This window comes from Coffea eugenioides, chromosome 8 (genome assembly GCF_003713205.1).
Source record: "Coffea eugenioides isolate CCC68of chromosome 8, Ceug_1.0, whole genome shotgun sequence".
NCBI lineage: Eukaryota > Viridiplantae > Streptophyta > Magnoliopsida > Gentianales > Rubiaceae > Coffea > Coffea eugenioides.
Window position 1 is genome coordinate 4,681,572 of NC_040042.1, and position 15,593 is coordinate 4,697,164.

The 15,593-nt window shown below is 34.9% G+C and overlaps 1 protein-coding gene across 2 annotated transcripts; it reads left to right on the forward strand.

The window, feature by feature from the left end:
* Window positions 1–7,315: 7,315 nt before the first annotated feature.
* LOC113779743 (alpha,alpha-trehalose-phosphate synthase [UDP-forming] 5) lies at window positions 7,316–13,840 on the forward strand. 2 transcript variants are annotated; one of them, XM_027325446.1, is made up of 4 exons: window positions 7,316–7,711; window positions 8,834–10,851; window positions 12,418–12,691; window positions 13,290–13,840. In XM_027325446.1, exons 2-4 carry the CDS (start codon window positions 8,861–8,863, stop codon window positions 13,617–13,619), a joined length of 2,595 nt encoding a protein of 864 aa, XP_027181247.1. In that variant the 5' UTR covers window positions 7,316–7,711; window positions 8,834–8,860; the 3' UTR covers window positions 13,620–13,840. The 2 variants fall into 2 exon arrangements, with proteins under 2 accessions (XP_027181247.1, XP_027181248.1); XM_027325447.1 differs by lacking the exon at window positions 7,316–7,711 and adding an exon at window positions 7,957–8,103.
* Window positions 13,841–15,593: the final 1,753 nt, after the last annotated feature.

A 15,593-nucleotide genomic window follows, 5' to 3' on the forward strand; every position in this document is an offset into this window, starting at 1 on the left:
TGTGCTTGAGAAGATCAATGAAATGGATCGGCTAAATATCTTGAGAGCCATGCAATAACTTTTGGGAAAATGTTCAGTTGCATCATGTGCATATTGCGTTCGTCTATATTCTAGAGACAATGCATGGGATATCAGTTTTAGCATTTCGGATAACTACATAATACTGCTCCTACCAGTTAGGTAATAGAGAGGGTCCGAGCACATGAGGTTGAAAGTTGAGACAAAAAATGTGTTGCTCTTTCTCGTAATGCAAGTTGGTGGATCCTTATCAACTCCGAAAGATATATCCTGATCTACTCCGAAAGCTTATATATATCCCAGACTTCCTTACTGGCATTTTCTCGGTTTGGCTCAGAAAAAGGAGCATGAACCCTTTTTATTTTTAATATCCGCTTGACAATCTAGCTAGTGTAATGTTGGATATGTACAATCCGCTAGTTGAGAGTGTGTATGTCCTAAGGTCATTCAATTTCTAGGGTCTAATATGCACTCAAACTATTTATGTTATAATAAATGATATTTTTTTAATGACATCTTTATCATATTAATTACTTACATATTTATATTTATATGATAAAATCTTTAGAGTAAACCTAACCAATGAAATCATAAAAGTTATGATAGTGAGATTCATTCGATTATATATAAAGATTTATTCTTAAATATATAGTCAAAGTATTAACAAGATAGGGCATTGTACTGTTAATACGGTTAGACTGACATATACTTATGTCGCTTCTATATAAGAAGTAGTAGGCATTATCTATTATGATGTGTGATATCTAAACTAGTATATGGATGCTTGATAAGATGATCAAATTCACTAGAGTGATTCGCATAAAGATATCCTTAAAGTGCCAAAGGATTAGTCTTTAAATTATATTTGTGTAAGTGATCCTTAGATTTAAAATTATCATAATATCTTGAGTATAAATTATTATGGTTTGATTCTATTTGATTGCTTCTCGTAACTAAGCAGCTCAAATTGTTAGTGATTGGATATAAGAATTTACCACCTCTTATGTTAAAGAAGTTATCTCAAGATTAGCTACTAATATAATTCAAAATTTTTAGCACTAAATGGAAAGGTTTTAAAAAGTGTTTCTGAGTACTTTTTTACTAGAGTCATATTTTGGTATAAGAAAATAATGTTAGTCTATATAGAATAGACATATACTCTAAGACTAATATGCGATAAGTATGGTGAAAAGATATTAATTACACAGTAAATATTCATTGAGAGGTGAAGTTATCTACTTGATTTTTCTCATTACTTTGAGTGGTCATGATACATTGCTAGATGTCAAACTTGATTGAATCAATGATAAATTAAAAGTGTTTAATTTATCTAGTTCTTATTTAATAAGAATTATAACTAATGCTTATTGCCAACGTATATGAGAACCTAATGGGCCACACACATTAAGATTTTCTTTAATTAGATTAAGAAAATTTTAAATAAGGACTTGATATATAAGTTTTTATAATTTATAGTTTTATTTGTCTTACAAATCAAACTTGAGGGATTTATGATGCAAATAAAGTTGTCTCCCAATGTAAGAGTTATATTTAAATAAGGAAACTAAGTCTTCTTGAAAACTAGTTTTAAGTTTTTTTTTATAAGGATTTCAACAATCTCTATGTCTATAAATACTCTCTAAAATTTTGTTAACAAGACCAATCAATACACAAATTGTCTTGTGTGAGATTTTCCAAAAAAAATCTTGAGAGAAAAATACCTAAAATTCATCCAAAAGAAGAAGGGATCTCTCTTGGACGGGTTTTTCCCAGTGAAAAAACTGTAGATTTTTCTCAACCAAATTGTGTGATTACCCTAAGAGCACCAAATTTAAGCTTTTACTAAAAGTGTTCTTAGCATCAAAAGTTGTACTCCTAATTTTATGAAATGATATTTACTAAGTACTTTAAAAGTACTTTTAGCACCTAAAAGTACTCTTTTACTAAAAACACGGCAACTCCAAATGGACCTTTAGTATTGGAATCCTATACCAAGGAGGCCTTACTCTAGTCACTGCTAACATTGAGGCGATTAGGAATTAGAGGTCATGGATTCTAGTCTTCCTTCTCTCTTCGTGTTTCTTTAGGCCCATCCCTAGGATCTCATATTTGACTTGTAGGATTTTTTTTTTTTAAAAAAAGAAGATTGGGATCCCATATTTGACTTGTAGGTATGCATTTATGTCAATATATTATTTTTGCTATAAATTTCTATTTCTTTAAGAAAAATAATGTATGTACATTTATGCGAATATATTATGTTTGCTATAAATTTCTATTTGCTTAAGAAAAATAATGTAAGACATTGCAATTAAGATTGACGTCGTGAGACCTACCTAACTGATTTGAGATGCAAGAAGGTATAACATTAAGGACATATGTAGTAGCTTTTTTTTTTTAATAAATATCTAAGTAGTATACTAAACTCAATGCTTTATAAACTAGTCCACCTTTTTTTATTTTACATTTTTTTTCTTAGAGTAAAGAGTAGAGAACATAAAAAAAAAAAAAAAACTTTTGTTGAGAAGGACGGTGGGGAAGATCCATGCAATTTCATCCGCAAATATGGAAGGGGAAGGGACACTCTTTTTTAATGATAGAATTGAGAGAAAAAGGACTGAAAGAGAAATTCTTAAGTCATTTTTATTCAATGATGTCTTTTCTCTTCTTGACATAGTGCTTTGAGTGAAGGAAAAGGAACGAGTAGGTTAATTATCAATGACAACAACATGAGATGGACCTGATGGTAGTCTTAGTTATTTGTTCTTTATGGAAATAAAAGACAAAATAAAAGACCTTTCAATTTATCTTTTATGCAAAAAATGGTTTCTTGATTGGACTGAAAAATTATTATTGGTTTCCCTTTATATCAAAAAATGCGTGGCTATATCTAAAGTTGGTTGCCCTTTATATGTGCACAGAGTAGAAAATAAAAAAAAAAAATTGAAAGAATTAAAATTAATGCAGATTTGTCACCTTCGTTTCTTCAACTGACTCATTTCCTAAAAGGATGTTTGCAGACTTTGCTGCAACAAGGACAAAAAGTCAAGGAATAACAATAGGGGAAATGTACTTTTCATTCACATTATTGTTTGGAGTTTGGACCAATTTTGGTCCCTATTGTTTTAGCAAAAACACATTTAGCCTCTTAAATTTTAATCTTTGACCAATTAGAGACAATTGACGTTTAATCATTCAATTTAAGCTAAAGCTGAAGTTTAATCACTCAATTTGGACGGAATGAAATGTATGAGGGGCAGGCATATATCGTTAGGAAAAAGTCATTAGTGCCTCAAAATTCATCACCTAAAATTCATCAAAATTTGAAAATAATGTGGATAAATTTACTGAATAGTGAGTGTAAAGAATCATAGGGAAGGCAAAGTGGGTCCAATCTAATGAATTTTGCTTCCCCTTACGCATTTTAATTCCGTCCAACTTGAGTGATTAAACATTAATTTCTGCCCAAATTGAATGATTATTAACTTATACCTAATTAGTCAAAAATCAAAAGTTATGGGATGAAAATTACAAGGGAACTTACATCTAAGAAGGGAAATTACAAGGTACACGTAAGTAGAAAAATTAGGGATTGTACCAAACTTGTCTAGCTATATAAGTGAGACGATTATTGCATCAAAATTAGTAAAACTTAAAATTAGATTGTCATGCTTCAATAAATAAAATTGAATTTAATTTTATCATTTTTTGGTGCAACAACAGCCAGATAAGTCTAACAAGAAATGTTAGCTGACACATTCTTGGGGCTGTTCTTGTAGCATGATGGATGAGTTTTTTCCTCAAGTGTGAGCCACAGACGTTTATGAATGGAACAATACGGCTGTAAGTGTAACTAGTACTTGCACTTATGACACTAACTTATCTTTATTTGACACAAAAAAAAAAAGAAGAAGAAGAAAAAAGGTTGCACAACATAAAAAGAAACTACTTCTGGTGCATATCTCTATAGATTAGGTATCAAAGAATCTAGAATAAAAGAATTGATAGACGAATTTCAATATCGATCAGCCTTTTTATCTAAAAGATTATCAACAACTAGAAGACTTTTTTATCAGAATTTTTCATATCCTCACATGCAAAATATGCAGGGTACTTGCTACTTTGATACGGTTGTTAACCATTTGTAGAAGTGCATTAACGTTTACAATAAAGGCATAGTAACACGGCTTTTTATACAATCTTGCAGTACAATTTAGTGTTTGGTGATGGTATTTTAAACCTCTCTTTGACGACTCTTTGTGGCTTATCCAATTTTTTTCGTGATTCTAATTTTCCAGTTCTTGCTTTTTCCACCATCTCGTCTCGTCGAACCAAGGAAAGGTAAGTAAAATTAAATAAAGAAAGCATATAAATACAATAGAAGATAATAATTGTTAGTATGTGTATATATATGGTAGATTAGGTGAATACTTTATATGTTAACGAGTATTCTAAGAGCATCAGTTGAAAAAACTCGTACATATCCGGAACCATTCCTTATACTTTTCTGTTGTGCAGATCATATATGGATAAACCTGCGAATCTTATTGGGATAACAAGTGCAGTTTCCGAATTGGATCAACAATTGACTGCGGCTAAGAATATTCTGCATTTTAAGCACAAAAGGAACCCTTTTTTCTTTCTTTTTCTGAAAGGAGCACCAAAGGAACATTATTCCTCTCGTTCAGAAGGAACTATGCAAAGTAAACCGGAAAAAAAAAACCCCACAAGAGGATATGACCAGGCATGAAAAGAAAATAAATTTGACACTATTTATTCAAAATAAAATGTGACATATTAAGGCCCTCAATTGATCATTAGAGTAATTATTAATCATGCATACCACTAGCAAGTAGGCAACATATTCATCATCTTTGATCATTACCATGCAACATTTTCTTCAATTGTGTGATATATGACATTTTGAACTCAGGCATCAGCCTTCAAGTGAGGGCGCTTGACTTGACCACTGGGGTATTAGGAGCTTTTCTCGAAGCAGGTATGCCAAGGAATATTCATCAACTTTCGTTGCCAATAATGGAGGTCAGTAAACAAGTATTATAATACTTGTCTTTGCTTGTATACTCATTAGGATTTTGACATATGGGATTTTCTTTGCATTCCCCTCAAAGAAGATTGACATATTCGCATTGTTGTCATTTGCAGAATGGTTGAGATCATTTTAAGAATAGAAAATTTCAGGAATAACAACTCCAGAAAGTTCTTCCTTTAAACAATCATGGTTTTATGGGCCCCGAAATAGATGTTTCTACGAAAGTATGAATTAATGTTTGAATTAAATAACGTTGAACCAGTATGCATACTTCAACAGCAACAACCAGCTGATTCAATCATCCAAATTAATCTGTATTTATGACTACAAATCAAGATGTACAATTTTTCTTTTTCTTTTTTTTTTTTGGGAGGATACACTTGATTCTTTTCTCTACTATTGATCTACAACTTAATTAATCCTGCAAATGTGAGCTGCGAAAATGTTTACGTAAGTTTATTTTCTTGCTTTCTGGTTCTTTCTTTTACCAAAGAAGGAAAATTCGAGCTTGCTGTCGATATTCAAGATCGAAGAACTTGGCTCTGATACAATATGGATAAGGGAGATTTAGTACTACTCCAATGACCAGATATCTAGAAGTCAAGTGCAGAAATGCCATTTGGGGTTGTATATATGGCAACTTAAAGCCTGTACCAAGAGTTAGAAGTGCCAAAGAAAGAGCACCTAGCAGGAGGCAAGAATACAAGAATTTAACCTAATCATTTTCTTAAAAGGTGATGAGAACTTCGTAGGGTTTCTTTTAGGTTTGATGATATTCTCTTTCTTACCGCCATAATACAAGACAAATTAAAGTACAGTACATCAGGCACTTATTATTTCCTGCTTAACTGATGTCCTGCTATGTTGAGACAAAACGCTTGAAATGTTAGCTGATCCAAGAACAGATGAGCAATAAATTTGACAAGTTGGTGGTAGCATCATATTGTTCCAAAATGCTTCTTGTTTCATAAACTTTAAACTTTCACGTCCTAGAAGCATTATTGACATTTTCCTACTGTCATAAAAACGAAGCATTCCATCAAGCTCAATTATGTTTCACTCTTGCAGTACTTGCTTGTTGGCAGTTGGCATGCGCCAAACATGGATCCTTTGATTTTGAAGATGGTATAGTCCTTCTTGTCGAGTCAGTAGTCAATCAAAGTGCGGTCCTCTCTCAATAAACAAACCAATCACAGCTTATCATACCATCCAAGCATGACTCTCCTTGTTTATATGTAATAATTAAAACAAACAAAATAGAGTAAATTTTGAGCTAGAAAATTGGCCTAGGTGACATCAATTTTCATGAGTAGAAAGAAATTAAGAATTTTTTTTTTGGGTGAGCTATAGAAGTGGCACCTACAAAAGCTTTATTCGAAAATTTATTATATATTAAGGACTCTTCGTACGAGTTTCAACTTCAGTCTCGCCTGAAATCTTCATCAATTTGTTGCGTAATCTTAATGTGTAACTACAAATATGAAAATTAATTAGCTTGTCATCTTCACAAGTCATCCCAAAATAAAAAGAAAAAGCCCATATCCCATATCTTTGGCTTAAAAGACACTGCTGGAAATAAAAGAACTTCGAAGTTTTAAAGAGAAAGCTGAAAATTAGCTATACCATGAGCTCAATTTGAAAAATCAGTTTTCAAGTTTCATATGCAAAAATAAAATAACTTTAATGAAAATTCTCTGTGCATAGCTCTAATTGAATTCTAGTGAACAAACTCTTTTCCTTGATTAAAATACCTTAGCCAAAAATTTCTGAATTACAATTAATGTCAGCAAATTTTAATCTTAGAAGTACTAATGTCAGCAAATTTTTTGTTGTTTACTTCACAGAAAATGGTAATATATCATCATTTTCTGATTGGATCGCAGAAACTCACAAACGGCTGTGTCGGATATAAAAATCAGAGCGGGCAAGCCGAGGGAACTTCTCACCCCGTCTCGACCACCGCGTGATGCCACGCTACAAGTCTAGAACCCAGAAGTCACTTTCACCGGCCCCGCATTGGAATTTTGAATTGTAATGGTTCGAGTCATGGCGGACCCACAGGTTCATAACTCCTCCGTTAAACCCAATGATTCTCGCGTCTACTCCACGCACGACTCTCGCGCGTGATGGGCCATGACAGTTCATGTTAGCTTATGTTTTCACTATTGTCCAAGCCGGGTACATGATTACACTAAGTGGAGGTAACAAAATCCTTCTCTCAGTAAAGTTACAAGAAGTTGCCGCTCACTGTTCTGCTGCCTTTATGCTCTCATCACCCAGACGGTGCCCCTCCACTGTGTGTGTTTTTGCTGTTTGAGTGTGTTTGGGTGTGAGAGAGGGAGAGAGAGAGAAAGAGAGTAGGAAAGGAAAAGTGGAAAAATGAGGACAGCCCATTCTTTGTAATGAGGTGTTAAACAGGGAAAAATATGGAAATGGGCTGTTGCAGAAGCTAAAAGAGGCCTTAAAAGCAAAAGGTTTTTTTTGCTTCTTGATGCCATTGTTGTTGCTGAGTGAAAAAAGAGTCCATTTTTATCAGATTTGTTTTTGAGCGCATTTTATCAGATATTTGTGAGTGGGAAAGAGAGAATCTTTGGTGTTTCTGAGCCATACTTCTTGCTGCTTTTGACTCTGCCTCAAAAGGTTGGTTTATCTTCTTTGCTCATACTGCACTTAGCTTTACAATCACTATTCTAGTTGAAACAATTTGTAGTTGGCTCATGGCTGTGGTTCTGTTTCTTTAGTGTGTACTAGTAGGATTCCTTTCATGTTCTTTCTTGATCATGATGCCTACTTTTGAGTACCACTTGCAATTAGTGCTTTTCCACTAGAAAAATTAACAGGTTTCAACTTTCTTGTTTGATGCATGTCCCCTTTTGCTTGCAAAGTTGACTCTTTTCACTCTTGGGAGCTTTGGAGGATTGGTGGAGTTGAGGATTCTTTTTGTGTTTTTGGATAGTGGGATCAATATTCTTTGCAGATTGACATCTCTGGCATTTATGGATTGTCTGGTTCAGATTTTTTTGGCTTCTTAGGTAGTTTTTATTTGCGTTTGATTTTGTATAATTTTTGGTTGGTTTTCCATATTACCAAATATTTCCAAGAAATCCCTTTTGTTTACTTTGACTGAACTTGTGCTGTATTCGTCCTGATGAACCTTGTCAGTTTCCTAGATTTCCTGAAATTTGAAATTTGGTAATTCCATCGTTTCTTGAGATTTTTATTTGTTTACTAGTAATGACTTATTAACTTTCTATTCTAGATGCTTTACAAATGTCTGTTTTCTTGCTTGAATTTCTTTTTGGGGGTGAATTGTCTTCCTAGTTACTGTGTAAATGTTTTTTGCTGAGCTGCTTGAAAATTTTCTTTTTTAATGTATATTTTTTCCTCTTTTGAAGAGTTATACCGACCTTGTTATTGTAATTTATGGTCTCTAACTTAATCATTGTTCTGCTTTGGAGCAACCCCATTCATATACTTCTTTTCTTTGCTTCATGGGGGAGGGTCTACCAGCTGGTAGCTGAAACTTTAGCTATTTTTGAAATAAAAGAAATTTTTGTCTTTGCATCCTAAAATTTGTGATTTATTGAGTGAAATTCATCTCATTTTTAGCATTTACAAAGTTTCTGTTGTCACTAGCGTTTATAATGATCGTTATCCCTTGCTTGAATATTTCCCCCTAACTTTGTATTAGCATTGACTCTCGTTGTTTGCTTACAACCTGATAAAGTAGAGATCACGTAATTTAAAATTTATTTCTGACAGCTTTGAGGCGTAAATTTCTTTGCAAAAATGGTTTCAAGATCTTATTCCAACCTATTGGATCTTACTTCTGGTGATCCACCGACATTCAGCCAGGGAGGAAAAAAACTCTCTCGAGTTGCTACCTTACCAGGAAAGTTATCTGAGCTCGATGAGGAAAGTAGAAGTAATGTCAGCTCTGATGCTCAGTCTTCTGTTTCCGAAGAACGAATGATCATCGTTGGAAACCAACTTCCCATCAGGGCACATCGAAGATCAGAAGGTAAGGGAGGATGGAACTTCAGTTGGGATGAGGATTCCCTTCTTTTGCAACTCAAAGATGGACTCAGAGAAGATGTGGAAGTAATCTACGTTGGTAGTCTCAAAGAAGAGATTGATCCAAGTGAACAGGATGATGTAGCTCAAACTCTACTGGAGACTTTTAAATGTGTGCCTGCTTTCATTCCTCCAGAGCTCTTCAGTAAATTCTACCATGGCTTCTGCAAGCAGCACTTGTGGCCTTTATTTCACTACATGCTTCCCCTATCCCCTGATCTTGGTGGCAGGTTTGATCGCTCCTTGTGGCAAGCTTATGTTTCTGTAAACAAAATATTCGCTGACAAGGTAATGGAAGTGATTAGTCCTGATGATGATTTTGTTTGGGTACATGACTACCATTTGATGGTTTTACCAACGTTTTTGAGGAAAAGATTTAACAGGGTGAAGCTTGGGTTTTTTCTTCATAGCCCCTTCCCATCATCAGAAATATATCGAACTTTACCCGTCAGGGATGAACTTCTTCGGGCTCTTTTAAACTCTGATCTTATTGGCTTCCATACATTTGATTATGCAAGGCATTTCCTTTCTTGCTGCAGTAGAATGCTTGGAATTTCATACCAATCTAAACGAGGTTATATAGGGCTTGAGTATTATGGCCGCACTGTTAGCATCAAGATTCTACCAGTTGGAATTCACATGGGCCAACTTCAATCTGTCCTGGACCTTCCTGAGACAGAAGCTAAGGTTGCTGAGCTGCGCGATCAATTCACTGGTCAGACTGTTTTGCTTGGGGTTGATGACATGGACATATTTAAAGGAATAAGCCTAAAACTCCTGGCTTTTGAGCAGTTGCTCACTCAACATCCTGACAAAAGAGGTAAGGTTGTTTTGGTTCAAATTGCAAACCCTGCTAGGGGCAGAGGAAAAGACGTACAAGAAGTCCAGTCAGAAACTTATGCTACAGTGAAAAGAATCAATCAGATATTTGGACGATCAGGATATCAGCCTGTGGTTTTAATTGACACTCCGCTTCAGTTCTATGAGCGCATCTCTTATTATGTAATAGCAGAATGTTGCCTGGTTACTGCAGTTAGGGATGGAATGAATCTTATACCTTATGAATATATTATATCTCGACAAGGAAATGAAAAGCTAGATGAAACCTTGGGCATGAACCCATCAACACCAAAGAAAAGCATGCTAGTGGTTTCTGAGTTTATTGGCTGCTCTCCATCTCTGAGTGGTGCAATAAGGGTGAACCCATGGAACACTGATTCTGTGGCTGAAGCTATGGATTCTGCATTAGTAGTCTCTCAAGCAGAGAAGCAAATGCGGCATGAGAAGCACTACAGATATGTGAGTACCCATGATGTTGCATATTGGGCTCGTAGCTTCCTGCAAGATCTTGAGAGAGCTTGTAGAGATCATGTAAGGAGGAGATGCTGGGGAATTGGTTTTGGTTTAGGTTTCCGTGTGATTGCTTTGGATCCAAGTTTCAGAAAACTGTCAGTTGAACACATTGTATCTGCTTATAAGAGGACCAAGAACCGTGCAATTCTTTTGGACTATGATGGTACTATGACCGTGCAGAGTTCAATGAGTACAAGTCCCAAAGTAGAAAATATTGAAATCCTAAATAACTTGTGCAGAGATCCCAAGAATGTGGTTTTTATTGTTAGTGGGAAGGACCGAAAGACTCTAACGCAATGGTTTTCCTCTTGTGAAAGACTGGGAATTGCTGCAGAACATGGTTACTTTGTAAGGTATGTACACTTGAGAATCACTGAATTCATAAAGTTCGTTACCTTTCCAAGTTTTTATTTTATGAATTTCATTCACCCTTCTGTTGGCTGCACAAGATAACATCAAGTAGCCACATTGCTCAGACTTTTAACTCTACTGCTAATTATGTTGCTTATGCTACAAGGAAGCATGGCTGGTATTGTTGTCTTGAGCAATGCATATATCAGTTTGCAAAGCTATATGTGCTCAAATTAATTGAGAAAATCTCATGAAAAGAAAAGAAATATAGAGGAATGATGTATGAAGTAGAAATGAATCTAAATTCCATCACAAGCATAATAAGTTTGGCGGAATAAGTTTAATATGAACAATTCCTAGTCTGTGCTGTAATCTAAGACAAATAGGCAACTAACCACTTATAATTATGGATCCTAAAAATTGGCAATGTTAAATGTGTCTTTCTCAAGTGACCATATTAGCTCATTAAAAGATGTGAATTCTGGAACTTGCCAAGTTGGTTGGTTCACTGCATTTGTTTGTGGCATCTTGGACCAGACTAACAAATGTTAAGCATCACGAGTGCCTAGGTCTCCATGTTTTGCTAAGGCTGCAACATGCTGGTAAGCTGTCAGCCCTCTAATTTTGAAGTGCAACCATACCCAATTCAACTGTCAAATTTTGTGGGAGGAAATAGAACGTATATATTTTCTTGTTTTGGGAGTGGAAGTAGTCCATGGCTATGGTGGATTTTGCCCTATGAACTTGTTTTGGTTGGTTTAGTTCCTTTGTCATCTGTGAAAAGTTGAAGATGAAAGCTCACTGTGAGACGTTCATGTATTGCAAAACTTCTTTGTAGTGATGGGTTTGGTTTAGCATTGCAGCCATGAACACAGCATCAGTGTAGTTGATTGTAGGTTCTCATTGTCGTCTAGAAGTTCTGAATGCTGTCTAAGTGTAGACAGTCGTATACTTTTTCCTTAGAATTCTTCAATGAATTTTTTAGAACATGCAAGTTGAATAAAGAAATGGTCCGAGATTTGCCAAAATACTTTAGCAAGATTTATGAGAATGGGCTAAAAAGCAGTTGACAACATTCTCTGTTGAGAATGTCTTGCACAAGCATAGGCACCTGAATGGTGGTGAACATTATGCCTACCCATGGTAGAAGCTTCTAGGTTTGGGCATGATATTCAAAAATAGCAGCAGAAATGATGAAATAGAATTTGAGCTGAGTACAGCAAAGGGCCTATCTCATTTGTAACCTTAAGCAGTCATTTTTGTTTAATAAGAAGTTTGCATGTCGCAAATGTGATCTCTGTTTTTTCCTCATAATTATGGCTTTATTTGACTTGCCATTGTATAACGACACAAAAGGACAAGCTTCCCTTGCTTTCTTGTTATACACGTCTCCGTATTTTCATTCACAACTCATCTGGTTCAGCCAAGTCTTACTATTGGCCATTTATATTTTTTTCATCTCCTTTACATTTTCACATTGAGCTTGCTTTTCCAGATTAAATCAGATGGTTTGGGCTTGAGCATCCATATTGGCCAATAATAGCTTATTTATTATCATTCTTTTTCAGGCCGGAACAAAATGCAGAATGGGAAACTTGTATTGCTGTGCCAGACTTTTACTGGAAGCAGATTGCTGAACCTGTAATGCAACTTTACACTGAAACAACAGATGGTTCTTTCATAGACACCAAGGAAAGTGCTCTGGTTTGGAATTACCAGTATGCAGATCCTGATTTTGGCATATGTCAAGCTAAGGAGCTTCAAGATCACTTGGAAAGTGTTCTTAATAATGAACCAGTTTCTGTCAAGAGTGGCCAGCACATTGTAGAAGTTAAACCTCAGGTTAGTCATAGATACTCTCCTGTCTTGCTTTGAACAGTTTCCACAAACTTAAAGATCTAGCAGCTGCAAGTCTGGTCTATGTTCATGATTACAACTTCACCAATCCAGAAATATAATTTGGTTCTACTTTTCGACTGTAGTTCTCCAAAAATTCAACTAAATGCATTTCATCTCTTCTAGACCTGCAGATTGCCTAAAAAAAATGTTGTCATAGAAGACGATTCATCTTACCCTCCATTCTTTTTCTCGTATGTCTCATTACCCCAATTAACTTAAGCACTTCTTGAACATTTACATCGGGGTTGTTTGGATTGAGATTTTTTTATCAAAAAGTGCATCATAAGCAATTTTTTCAATTACATTTTTATTTTTCCAATTATCTTTTTATCTCACATGCATCACATCTCAAAAAGTACTACAGTATATTTTTCAAAAAGTTTCCAAAAATTCTTCAATCCAAACAGGTGCAGAAGTATAACAAGTACATTCTCTTACCATCCAGAGCATCAATGACTTCAGTTTTTCCCGTAAAGTATCTCTTTCCTTTCTTGTAGAGAGTATTTTACTAATCTTCTACTCCCTGTTCTCTCAACATTAGGGAGTGAACAAAGGCCTTATAGCAGAACGCCTCCTAGCCACAATGCGGCAAAAACAAATGCTTCCAGATTTTGTTCTCTGTATAGGGGATGATCGATCAGATGAGGACATGTTTGAAGTGATAATGAGGGCAGTTGCTAATGCCTCTCTCTCCCCGGTTGCTGAAGTTTTCGCGTGTACTGTTGGCCAGAAGCCAAGTAAAGCTAAATACTACTTAGAGGACACCCCTGAGATACTGAGAATGTTGCAGGGTCTTGGTGCTGCTGCTTCTGAGCAATCAACCAAAGCCATATCTCCATCTTCTCAACGAGTAATCATTGAGAAGGAATGAGCAAAGGAGAGGGTTCTGTTTAGTTATCCCCCTTAGAAATGCAAATTGCCTGTGCAGATAGATTATTGACCTATTGTGTAGTTTATTTAGCTTCCTCTAATGAGGGTTGAGTTTCAAAATCTGGAATTTCATCTGCAGTCTGTTCTTGAAGTTTTATGGATTTAGTATGTTGTTCATCTGAGAAATATTTGGTTCCATTAATGTAAGTAAACTTTGTTGCTGCTCTCTTCTTGTTTCTTTTTTATGTTCATCAAAATTCACTCCTCTCAAGTGCAAGGCATGCTAAAAAAATAATCAGAGATCCTGAACACATTAATTCATTCCCTTGTAAAGACCTTTAAAACATTACAGTAGCTTTTTCCAATTGAGTTGAAATGTCTTTTCTTAGAAGGGAAAATGAAAAGGCAAAAAACTTTCTTGTCCTTGTCGTGCAAATACTTACTTTTACCTTTTAGGTTCCCATGTGTAAATGTCGCTTTCTCTACTTAAATGGTATCTGATTAGTATCATTCAGATTTCTTTACTAATTCTGCCCATTAACCTTCTTATGAAATTATTCTAAGTAAGATGATTATGAAGGAAAAAAAATAACAAGAAAAGGAGATAATCCACTAGTTGCGTTTTGCTTAAAAGCTTGTTTATGATTATGGGCATTTAATATTTAAAATGCACAACATATTAACAGAATAGCATATTTAGAAGGTTAGAAATATTTTTCTTCGCTAATTAATAGACACTGTTCAACTTTTATCAGCATTATGAAGGGCTATTGGTGGTGATGGTACAATACAATGTGGACACTGACATGACATATTAAATGTAGGCACTAAAATAACAAATGTAGATATTAATACAACAAATTTTTTGACACAAATTTGATAATAATTAAATCCAAAAGTTTGCAGTAATGTATCGCTTAGTTTTAGAGATGGATATCTCTCTCTAACTCCTCGATAACCTAGTTGGCCCTCTCCTAGTATATGTCAGAGTAGGGTAGCATGTCTAAATCCCCCGTGATTAGATGGACCGTTAGAGTATGAGTGGGAGTAGTACGTAAATATTGTAGATTGACAAAAAGAAATTAAAAAATTAATTCATCATATGCTTGTTTGGATAGCAATTTTTTTTTGAAAAATTGCTACGTTTTCCGTGAACACATTTGCCAATCACATTTTTACCTTACCTATATCAAATCATTACAGTAATTTTTTTACAAAAAATCTAAAAAAATGCAATCCAAACAAGGCTGGGGAATTTCTAAGAATATTGGTAAAATTGAAATTTGTCAGAAAAATGGTGTTGTTTGGTGGGGTCGCCCAAAAAAGGGTCGCCGCATTTAAGGTTTGCGGCTACTAATAAAATTACAATTAATTTATATTTATTTTTGGTTGCTTTACTCTTCTATAATTTCTCCCCCTTTTTTTTCTCCCAAACTTTCGCCGCTCATGCTCTGCTGACACCGACACGGACATGACAGCTACAACTAATATGGACAAATATCGTCAACCTTATTTATGATTTCTTGGCGGCATTCAGTTTTTTTTTTTTTTTTCTGCCGCAAATATCGTCAAGTTTATTTTTTTATTTTTTTCTGATGCCGCAAATTTGATTTGTGGCATCAATTTTTCTTTTCCCCGGGCAACTACGCACCGTTGCTCACAATGTGATCAACAGAAGCAGATTGTGGCCAAAACAAATTTTTTAAGTGAAATAGCAATTTTTGATTGCGGCCAACATTAATTTTTTTTAACTAAAAAAGCAATTTTTTTAAGGGATAATATCAGAAACCTCCCCTGAGGTTTCTTGAAATATCACTAAGCTCCCTCCACATTTTGGAAATCTCTCTTACCACCCTTTGAATTGACATTTTCTTAACAATGTCAGCCCCTCTAAGCAAAAGTAACAATAAAAAATGCATTTTGGAGGAGGGAGAGTATTTTAGTTCCCTTAATATCCTTAGGTTGACTGATACAA